General features: G+C 41.6%; 1 protein-coding gene across 13 annotated transcripts in view; it reads right to left on the bottom strand.

Annotated features, from left to right (window-relative positions):
- PARD3 (par-3 family cell polarity regulator) overlaps nucleotides 1-12,210 on the bottom strand; it is a 446,166-nt gene that overhangs the window by 395,836 nt on the left and 38,120 nt on the right. For all 13 annotated transcript variants that reach the window (XR_014618202.1, XM_084281998.1, XM_084281993.1 and 10 more), the window contains exon 2: nucleotides 1,082-1,183. Coding sequence is in view for 12 of the 13 variants with exons in the window: in XM_084281998.1 (XP_084138124.1) it covers nucleotides 1,082-1,183 (102 nt within the window). In the remaining variant the exon portion in view is untranslated. The remainder of the gene's footprint in view (nucleotides 1-1,081; nucleotides 1,184-12,210) is intronic.

The following is a 12,210-nucleotide window of genomic DNA, read 5'->3' as shown; positions in this document are numbered from 1 at the left end:
CCTTGAATATGAGATAACTAGCTGGAGGTTTTAATTAGCTTTTCATGAAATCTTAGATGGGCACTATTTTTATTGAAGAAATTCCTGAAAACTCAGCTCTGTTACTCTATACAGCTTGAGTAATCCCAATATTTCAGACAGCGAGGAGTCTTCATGTCCCAAGACTCCTCTCATTATTTTTATTTATAAAGTCCTGGTTGAAATAACCAACACAATTAAGTTTTGTCACAAGAAATGACTGCAGGCAAAGTATTTATTTCTGAAAAATTAACTGAAGAGTCATCATTTGGCCTCTTTTCAAGGAGTATTCAGAGTGCCTGTTGCTTCCAACAGAGGCAATTACGGATCCTGGCCATGAAGGGAGCAGGGTCCTAAAGCACATTTCCAGACTGAAGTCTGCATCAAGCTCAGGCACTCTTAAGACCTTCAGCAAACATGTGCAAAGTTGCAGAGTGGCATATTTACGTAAGCCCTTACTGTTTGCCACAGTGTTTCTTACCTTACCCTGAACATGTAATTTAAAGACACGTGTATCTATATGCGCAATCAACCAACCAATAATGAAAAACCTCCTAGATGATGGTGATCTACATCTGTACTTAAAAAGCACACAGAATGCCCAACAAACAGTGTATAGTTATTTTCTGAAGTTCTGTGTATCCAGCAATTCTACCCAAACAGATTTACAAGAACAAACAATCAACCCTCCACAGTTTAAAAATAGCATGTGTTTTTCATATATTCAACTGGTAACATGAAGCTAAAATCTTAACTTACTTATTCAGTTGTTTTTTTTTGCATTATTGTTCACCTTTGAGATTTTTATTTTTAGTACTGCAGCTCATTTTATTACTTGAATTTAGAAAAAAAAAAAAGGCACATGATTTAAATAAACTAATTCCTGAGCTTTTTTGAAAATCATAATAGTAACAAACTCCTACACCCGTCAAGCAAGCTGTATCAAAAAACTAAAACCTTTGGACTTTTTGACTCCACCTCCAGACATGTGCTGGAAGCACAGAATACTGTCCTAACCACATACAGTGCGTGCTGGGCTTCTTTTGTAGCTGTTTATACTTACACGGTCTTTGTCATCGGCTACATCACAAAGAATGTCATCCAGATCTAGGATCCCACCATCCCCATGCTCCAGTCGATGTACTTGTATCCAGTAGTTTGGATCCTGCATAAAAGGCAGAAAGAAGAAAGAAAAACATGACATATATATACATACTTTTAAAATAGGAAAATGGTTATTCACACATACAGATCACATTGCAATCCTAAGAATGTTCAACATTAAAAACAGCCATTTAGGTCATATTCACGTAAAGAAATGTAAATTGGAATATAAAGCCAAAGGTGTTTTTCTTAATCACCCACGTACATATGTACAGACACTTGCATCAGACAAGCATGGTTCAGTGCCATCACCAACAGAAGAAAAAGGTTCCCGATGTTACCAAATGCATATACATATATATATTATATATATAAAAGCAAAATACATCCTCCTCGAACTATCCCAGACAGTGGTCAACAGGCACAAAGCTGTACAAGAAAGCAGCGATGTCTGCTCATTTTGCATGTTTTTTTTATCTGACAGCCATAAAGGTTTAACAGCTTATCTTACAGGTAGAAATCAGTATATTGCAGTGGTGTCAAAGAGCTTTCTACCTGTGTTTTGGTAGAGCTGGTAGGTGGGATATCTGAACCTTAGACAAAGAACACTCCATATTTTAATTCAGGAAAGACACATACACACACAGACACATATATGCACGTGTGTGTGTACAGATACATATGTCTACCAGTAACTGGGAAAACTGCCTTTATAGTCTTCACCTTCACATATAGTCTTCTAATAAAGAAGGACACCAGAACTGACAGAGCAACGTTGCACCCACAAAGTGCCTGCTGCATATTGCTGTATCTCCTGGCTGCAGCCTAGTACTCAACCTGCTGTTCTTAAAGGGGTTGTTTTCCAACAGGGGAAAGTTGCACTACAAACACACCACCTGAACATGATGCATTATGTTTTCTTGCTCCTCAAATATTCCTCCTTTACAAAGCCAATGCCCTGGGCTGTTGTTACAGGTGGAATAGTAACAGAGCTTTGCTGCCTTTCACAGAACAGACACGACTGCAAAAAGTGACGAATTTGAGGACCTTCCAACTTGCACCATCTTGCAAAGTGTGCCTGTCCTCCTAGAAAGACAGGAACTAGCATCAACATCCTTTCTGGTACCAGTGTCTAGAAGGAATAATAATAACAACAACAACAACAGCAACAACCTTGAAAATCCTTTGATTTCTTAAAGGATTGAACAGGACAAAAAATTGGACAAGCAGAATTCCTCTAAATCCATTTGTATTTTTAAATCTCAAGAGGACACAAAGTTTTGGACAACAGGCTTCAGGGAAGAATGTCAAGTAACATTAATTTTGTTTGTAATATAGTAGAAAACGATTTCCAAAGTTTGAAAGCCAACTTTGCATGTGATATGTAGCGTCGGTCAATGATTTTGAAGAAATTTGATAACCATGAAAGTTGCTTCATTTCTAAGTATATCCAGCTTAAGTACTGCTGTAAATTATCACCATCAGATGCTCAGATTTCAGAATTACATTTTACAGCCATTAGGCTATTCATTTCAGAAATTAAATTAGCGATGTTTTGTTCTAATTTCTGTAACTATTAAGATCATTACCTTAAATTTCTGCTAAGCAAGTATTTATCACCAAACTAGCTGATTTTCCTAATGTATGGCTGTTCCCCACCCTGCAATTAGCATTGCAGCACATTATAGGAAATAACTCAGCATCCATTTCTGCAAAGTAAAATTTCAGAAATGATTTAAAGCAGCACTACATTCTTCACATTATCATGCATGCAGAGGAACTTCAAGATGCTAAGGCACTTCAAAGACCTTTAACGAATGAGTTCTAAAGCAAAGTCCACCAAAGACGTGCCTTTGCAAATTCTGCTCCCAAGCTAAAAGGGAAGACACCTTTCTTCATCGTCTATCCCATTATGAAATACTCCTCTGTCTCTGGTACCTAAAGCAGACACTGAAACACAGTTATGAAGACCCAGGCTTTGATGACACAAGAGAACTGACAAGCTAGGAAGCCTCAAGGACTTGATTCTTGTTTCCACTGCTGATTACTCCAGCTCAAAACTGAAGTTAGAACTGAACCATCAGCTGGGCTTCACCGCAGAAATAGAAATGGAGAAACTAATTTGGGGTTTAGGAGAGAGTCCGATCCCTCGTGTTTAGTACGCATTACAATTTGTGTGTGCACCACTTAACCTTCTTGGTGAAACATTAGAAACAGAGAACTGCAATGCTGCCTCAGTGACTGGACTACATCCATCACAACAAACTGCACCCAAAGCAAGACTTCACTAATCCTGAAGGCTTTTTTTTTTTTTTTTTTTTTGCCTTCCTACCACAACTATTTCCCACCTCCAAGGCAAATACAAGGAAACGTGTGAGATTACAGAATCAGGAATCAATAACAGAAACGCCCACTTCTGATGCACGGTTGTGCTATTTCGGCATGTTCAACCTGCATTAAAAATAGCTTTGCTGTATGCTGCATCACTTTGCTAATTAGTTCCTTTAAAAGTCTCTCGGCATTGCATAAGCCATTTCAGATAGCCTTCTTTTTTCCTGCAGTACCTATTTGTTGTGCCATAAGCTGAGCTATTCTGGTCGCTCTTCCTGTTCGACAAGGCCTTGATACAAAACAAGAAGTTAGCAAGACCAGACAAGAAATAGAGAAAACTAGTTTGGCAAGAGCTCACTCTGGCAGGATTTGGTAAGTAAATATGAAATAACAATGAAACTTTTCATTAAAGCCTTTTCCAAACTTCACAGAGCAGCCCTGCTCTTGAGGCCCTTTTGCTCTATTAACATTTTCCCATAAATCACAGATTGGTGGGGGAGGCTTGGGAAGGAAGAGAGGTCTAGTGGGAAGTCACATTTGGTAGAGATTAGTTATATCACACAGCCTTTAACCCCCCAAAAAGCTCATCATTTTACTGTACTTACAAGGTACGTAGGAATAGATGGCCCCAAACTGTAACAATTAATGCCATGCAATAACTAAACAAACAAGATGGAAACATTTAAACTGCATAAATGCTCAAATTAAATCCCAGCACACATTGTATAAGAACACATGCTGCATAAGCTCATATGCTCTATTTGCTAAATGCAAAAGAAACTGAACCAAGCTTAGCTCTGACGAATTCAAGTGCACTGGCTTTACAAGGGTACCCAAATTCACAGCTCAGTCCAGTTGCGTTTCTCAGCTGCAATTCTCCTTGCAGCCAGCACACAGCCACTCATAATTTCCTATGCAATAGCAGTGGCACAGTCTTCAAACATTTTCTGAAGCAGTCAAAAAGAAATACTGTTTTGGCTTAGAACAGTTAGTGATTCATAATGTGGAAATCAGCAATTAACAGAGTTTACTGCAGTTTACACAACTTCATCTGTGCGGTAAACTGGTCCAATCCTTCCTTCAGGACACCTCAGAGACCTTCAGGGTTGCCATCTCCTGGTGGCAGTGCAGAGCCCACAGGTGAGGGCTCACAAACGAAGGACTTGCTCCAGCAGCAACCCCTGGAAATGCTGCCTGCTTGCAGCGGATGGAAAGGTGTGCTTACAGGGCTAAGGAAAGGTCTGCTCATTGCAAAATATAAAAAGTGCAAAGGACTTCAGGTCTAGAAGGTGGAGAAGTCAATTTCTGCAAAGATGAAAAAAATACTAAACAAAATTTAAAATAATATATTTTTTAAATTAGTATTTTCAAGAAACCTGCTTCAGAATTGTTCTGGTTTAAGACAGCAACATCCCAGGCTCGGATATTTTCCTGTAGCTTCAAAAATTCAATTTGTAAATTACAATTAGATTTGCACATTTTGTTCAACAAAACAAAGCCACGTTTATGATCTCTCTCCCTCTTGCTTGTTATTGCTCCAAAGGGTACTTACACTGTCCATACCTGCAATGCATTTAGGGGTATCAAAACACACTGATAGAAAACTCATTAGCTACACTGCTCTACCAACATGTAAATTAGCAATGCACAATTCTTTCATAAAAGCTATATATAAGTCTTTGTCACTAGTGCATGCAGAAGAACTAGCAAGTTCACTTCATTGAATACGAGGACAGAAGTAATGCTAAACCTGATTTATAACATCTTCATTTAAATATTGCATCACTCAGCTCAAGTCTAAGCAAGTCAGATCTCCCATTTCCTGTGTACACCCATTTAACTATTCTACTTGACGACTATTATAAAGGTACTTATAATTTAAACACATGAGCACCACATTTTCTGCTCCAAAGTCTTCTATAATGGAAGATAAATATTTGCTAAGTGAACACTAACACTGAGAGTGGAAGCAAAAACAGCTTAGCAAAGCCCGTATGAATGCAGTCACTCATATTCTGTTTATTCCATATGACATGACTTGTAAAAAGCACAAAGGAAAAACTGAGAAAACCATTCATTTAAGTAGCATCATTCAGTATTCTGCAGCTAACAATTTCATGTTCCCACATAATGGAAACAAGGACCATATGTGGAAAACAATACCTAGAAACAGGAATGGAAACTACAATGTGTTCTTACTAATGGCACAGAAAGATTTCTTACCCCTTTATTTCTAAATATGTCTTGGGTTTTGCAAATGTACTCAAAAAAAAATGTGTAAAAGTGTTTAACATCAAAAGTTAAAATAAAGAAGCTTGTCCTTTGGAATTTTTTTTCCATATTGTACAAGAAGAGAACACCATAAACTTCATCAGAAGAAGCCATTTATTTAACAGAAAGCCAGCCTCCTAAAATGTCCCGTCCGCCTTACAATGTGCAGTGTTTCCACATCTACATGCCACCAGATGATGCCTGCTGCTGTGATTCCACCTCACCTGCTGCACCAGGCGGGTCCTAAAGTACCACGGATATTGAATCTGCGTGACTACGATCATGTAGCCAGGGTTGGGCAGTAAGATGTTGAGTTTTGTTTGACGCCTGCCCACGAGGCCTCCAGCAGAGAGCAGTGCTGGAGCAGGGCAGCGAGCGCTCCCCAGCTTCTGCCTTCACGCCCCACCTGTGGCCGTATGGCCCCCGCATCCATCATCCAACCTCAGCCTTCATGTGGATGCACACCAGTTGCACTCGCCACGACTGTTTGTTGCACATCTGGAAGTCAGGTAAACCAGATTTTCACCACACACACCTACATTCTCTGATCTGTTAAGGCCGAAATGGCATGAGTATTTCTTAGCATGGAGAAGTACCTCAGGAAGTGGGTTGTCATTGTCACGTCGAGCTCACCGTGGCTCCCTGAGCCCCTCTGAGACCACCTTTCTAAAAGCAAAGTGATTTAAATATGGATATCATTTATAGCTTTTTAAGACCCTTTTCATTACACAGATCCTCAGAGGATTTTTAAAAAACACTCAACAAGACAGTTGTGCCCAAATATTGTAGTGCAAATCTCAAAGGAAGAGACGCTGCACAAAGAAGAGTGGAGCTGCAGGAGCAGCTCCCTAAGTTTCAATACAACTTCTCATTTGTAAATGAAGAGAAAGGGAAAGTAAACATGCATTTCTAGCCTCTGCTTAAAATCATCTGGAGTTTAAGAGTACATCACAACGTGTGTGGCTATCTTCACTGTTTGAGTATTCTGAGAACAGATAAAGCTTTTGTGGCAAGAGACTACACACGGATCAAAACTAACACAATAACCCGGCTCGGGCGTGGACTGGACTTGTCTGTTCAGCAGCATATGGCACTTGGGCGTGTTAACACAGGCTGAAAGGAAAATAATGGTTAATAAAAACTAATGCATCTGAAAATTTGCCAACGAGTTCATTCATTTCCCTGTCTAGCTCTGTACTGCAGGAGGGAACCGTCAAAACAAGCTGTCAGGTGCCAAGGAAAAGCCACGGACGCTGGGCTCCAGTCACGTCGCACAGCCCCACAGCCCGGGAAGGAGAGCAAACACCTGGCTTTGCACGGCATCTCGTCCCCATCACAGACCCGCTGGAACTTCAGACACACAGACCTGTGTAATGCACTGCACGAACACGGTGGGGGGGGAAGCAGCTTAAAGACAACTGCTTTCTCTTAGGCGTGCTGACATTGCACCAGGGGCAGAGAGCCATGGTTTTCAACATAAGGATGTTCACTGTCTCTGCAAGGGTACAAGCCTGCAAAATACTGCCTGTATTAATTAAAAAAAAAAAAAAAAGCCTGCATTAATGACAGTACTCCAGCATGCATCAGGAAGTTTGATACCTACAACTTTCAGGTTACCTGGCCCTGAGCTGCACGGACCGTCACCTCCTCCTTTTCTGCTGGCACTCCCCCTGCAGTCACTCCCTACCTAGCAGTTTTGGAGCATGTTTACCTTGCCCTGTGCCCCACGCAGTGAAGAAAACAGGGCTTTTTCTTCCTTTAACCCATAAAATTGCTCTTTGGACTAGGTACCACGCTAAAGTAAATTTATTAGTATTTTGTACAACCAAGGAAAAGAGAGCTACAGCTGGGAAGGTTACATATACATTAAGAAGAGGGTTTGGTCAGGGATTCTTTTTTTTGAAACATGTAGGTATACATACGGTATCTTCAACGAAGAATTGCATAACTGATTGCAGATATGAACCAGCTATGAAAACGAGAAAAACATGCAAGTCTAATAACTGAAGCATCTTGTTCCATTTTTACATTCACCAATACTTTTCCAGCGTCACTAAATGGTCTTTAACTTAGCAATGATCCATTCAAGACAACAAGAACATCTGGCCAGTATCATTCTTCCTGAGACAATGAAATGTTGGAAAGGGTGTTTATGAAGTGAAAAGCAATGTTAGCTTTTGCATGCATCCTACATGCCTACTTTCAGCAATAACAGTGATTTACTTAAAAATTTATCACATTACGCCATCAGCTTCAGTCCTCAGTATAAAAGTCTGAGAGCCAAAGGAATATGAGCCAATTATTAGGTGACTTTTGAAATTAAATGTCTCCAAAAGCCCAGTACATTGAAATAGTATGGTCAGTAACCTAATGGGACACTAGCACATACTGAGTTGTGTTGCATTACTATAGGAGTACAAAAAAGCATCGAGGAGCTACTGGTTCTTGCTGTAAACAGCAAAAGTGTGCTGTTAAAACCGTGACCTTACTTTGTTAACCACAACGAAGTTTGCATAACCTTTCAGATCACAGTATCACAAAATGGCTTGGGCTGGAAGGGACCTTAAGGGTCATCTAATTCCAACCTTTCTACATAGGAACCTCTTGCTTTTGTGAAATAAACGTCCTTGCACATAACGATTTTTTAAATACACCAGTAAAACAGATGTACTCTAGACAACAAATACCCACGGCACGGCTGGGGCTGGCAGGGACCCGGGTGCGGGATGGGGAGCGGGGGCACGGCCCCTGCCTCCCTTCAGGCCGCAGCCTGCTGCCACCCGGGGCCTCCCGGTCCCTGCGGCGGGCCCTGGCCGAGCTCTGGGCGGCTCCTGCCGCCTCCTTCCCCCGGGTACTGCCGAAGGCGGCCCCGGAGGAGCTGCTGGGGCCGGGGGGCAGCGGCTCCGGGGCCAGGCGGCCGCTAGGAGGTGCCGCTGCCAAAGGGCAGGGGCCGGCTCCCGGCCGCTGCTGCCGCCCTCGGGGCGCCGAGGCCTGAGCGAAGGCGGGGGGAAGCCTCGCGTCTGTGACAGATCAACGCGCTTCGCTCCTGTGTTTTTCTTTACCACCGCTACTCTTCCTTTGTGCTGTGTGATCGTGTTTGCCTGGGGGGTAAAAAAAATAAAAATATTTGAGGAGAATGTATTGAGTGGGTCTGTAAACTCCTTCACATCCATGTTGCGAGCACTCAGTAGCACCACCCTGTTTAAACTGCAAAGTAACTTTTCTGTGGGATTTATTCCTCCACAGGAAGATCCTAAAAATCCTAGACCAGTATCCCAGCACTGCCACAGCCTCCAAGTGTGCTAAATCCGCAAGGGAGGTGAGAGAAAATTGCTCTTTTCAGAGTATTTTGCTGTAATGCAGAGATGACGGCACAAATCTGCATAGTAAACATAACAACAACAACAACAAAATGCAACAAAACAGCTCATCAAATACAATTTATAATTATTAGTACTAGCTTCAGATCATGGATATGAATCACAGCAATCGAGTCCAGAGTTCACAAACGCTTAATGAAACGTACTGACTATAATGGTGCACGATCTGCTATGCAGAGACATCGTTATTTGGGCACTGAGGGTGAAAGCAATGCAGAGCCTCTGGCTTTTTGCTTGACAATTGATCTGTGAGTGAATTTGATTAGAGAGAAGCGTTTTCTAGTTCTCCTGAGAGCGTCTCCCTTACATCCATCCATCATTACAGCACTGCTCGGATTTAGGCTTTCATTGGTTTTTCAGCCACAATGACAGCCCTTCAAACTCAGCGCTAGATTTAGACTGGAATAATGTATTTTACGGGAATAAACAGCCACATGTATATGTCTTCATATACAGAAATAGATGGTGCAGACTGACGTGTACGATTGACCTATGTCAATTAAATGTTAAACAACAAAAAAAAAAAGTATCTGACAAAATGCTTCAAGGGGAGATTTAGGAGGGCACAAATACAGCTGTCTACTCTACTGACAACCAGAGTGAGACGAAGAGCCTAATTTATTTCAGAAATGTACTGGAAATAAGACTTTCATTTGGGGGCTATCAATATCAAACACCGTGAAAGATGGAAACAACTAAATCTGATACATGCTCCCCGGTGGGCAGAGTCAATTAATCTTGTAGTATATGAGCTCTAAACTACGATTAATATGCAGAGAGAGTTGTAAAAACATTACTGCAAACAGAGCCTTACATTTCCAACACCCTGTAAGCTACAAAGTTAGTAGATAATACGAAAAGTCCTCTCTCCTGAAGACTACTATTCCTCTGGAAGCTTCAAAGTCAAAGTGTGGTGGGTAGGGCTCTGCAATACCAACAGCTTTGCCGAACCATGTAGACGGAATGCACAAGTTACGTAAATCACAGGAAAGATATCACTTTTTAGGTCAGCAATATGGTATCTTATGTTCCTGATAGGATTTAGAGTTTTGTTAATTAGTCAAGCAGAAAAGATATTTTTTCCTGAAAACAGAAGCGCGAGTAGACAATAGACAAGTATGAAAATGATGTGAATAGATAAAGCACTTGCACAGCACTGTGTGTTCAGTAACGAGGATAAATGTGTTCTAGGAGGGCACAAACCAATGCATCATCTCTAGAGACCAATATGGAAAGCACCTGCCTTGCTCTGCCAGGTGGCCCAACCTCTGTGCTTGTTGCTAATAAGAAAGAAGGGGATTGAATGCTTCGGGAGTTTCCACTGTGCCCTACAGAACTACTCCCAAGACTACAACAACCTTGTCACCATTTGGAGGACAAGGAGATGGCAATGCTTCCCCTTCCTTCATCCTCCACACCTGTGTGGAGATCGTAGATCACACCATAGCCTGCTTCTACATGTCCTAATTAGGCTGACAGGGGACCCTCACACCAGCACCCATCATCACATCCACAAGGATCAGACACCAGAGGCACAGGATGGCTGTTTCACACACACCTGTGTGCACGCACCCACATGAGTGCCTGTGGGTCAGGCCCACCAGGGAAGATTTATTTTCAGTTAGTCTGCAAAAGCAATGTGGAAATAATCATAGTAGCATGTTAATTTATCTGTTAAATACTTTTCAAGACGTTTTAACGAAAACAGGCCTTATTTTCATCTCTGGGGGAAAGTTTTAGCAACAATATTTAGCTATTACTTTTCCAAACTGGCCAGTCTTTGTGAAGCAGTGTAACTTCAATACTGTCTTGTGGCTCTGATTGAAGGGAACAGTCATTCATTTCTAGGCACTCCTAGCATTTGTCCAAAACGTTGAGAACAATCACTGTATAAATACGATTACAATCATTATTATTTTTGTGAGGTGAAATAAAACAGATTTGCCAATCTCTGAATTCAGGGCTCTGAATCCTGCCAATCCAGAGCAGGAACTGCAAGGTTTTGCTCCAGGTATGGGTGCAAGAAAGAAAACACCTTACCTCCAAACTCCTAGCAGTAATAATCTCAAGGATTATTTGTTTTGTTTTCAAATGTTTGCATAACTTCTGAAGATAAAGATTAAAAAAAAAAAAAAAAAAGATTACTCTGAGGTAGCCCTAGGTTTAGCACGTCTGTATTTTAGCTGCCTGACCACACTGCAGGGTATTACCATTTTTTATGATAAAGCATAATTAGCACCACAGCAGGTTGGAGACTTCATGGGGAAAATAAAGACAGAATGAATGCTGAGAGTTTGTGTCCATGCTAAGGTCAAAGGTCATCAGTTACAGTTCTTCCTCGCAAATCTGCTGTAATCCTCTTTTTCAAATCAATAACTAAGCTCATGCCTGGCCCAAGCTCAAGGCCAGCCCCATTTAACCAGAGGAAACCAGCGTCCCAGTTCCCACCCTCTGAGTGGTGAAAACAGCTCCTAACAGGAGAACCCTAACTTCTTACCCTGAGCCCTCATCTCTGCAGTGACTCTACCCTTACTCCCCACTAAGTTCTCTTTTCCCTAAACCCTATTTACAGTTCCAGAATGCCATTTATACCAAAAATCATCTGGTCCCTAATGCTGCCGGGTGCACCACAACCTCCCCCTTCTTCCTCTCCCTCCTCAAAACTTATTCTCCTCCTTCATCATCCATAATTATTTATGGCTCACCATCACTTCCATAGCTGGCCAGCAGCAGCAACAGAGAGCACTCCCAAGATATTAAACCAAACACTGATGACAATTACTGGGAAAAATATATATATATATGTAAAAGCATCAGCCTTCCATTTGCTACACCGCAATCACTACACCGGTATTCCTTCCAACTTTACCTCACGATACCCTTGCAGACCCAGCTGCATTAGTGCCCAGCATGAGCAAAGCTTGCAAAGTTAAGCCCCAAAAATGAATCCTCTAACGTAGGAAGTTGGGGGCTAGCACTAAGAGCCTCATTTTACTTTCTTAGTTATCTTCTCCCTTGTCACCTACAGCGATAGGGAGCAGCTAACAGCAGGGCACTGAACTCTAACCCATTACGCATCTTCCAAAATTGCTTAAATCTCTAACAG

Source organism: Netta rufina, assembly GCF_964035555.1.
Source record: "Netta rufina genome assembly, chromosome: 2".
NCBI lineage: Eukaryota > Metazoa > Chordata > Aves > Anseriformes > Anatidae > Netta > Netta rufina.
The sequence above is the reverse complement of the archived record's forward strand: the minus strand, read 5'-3'. Positions and strand labels throughout refer to the sequence as shown.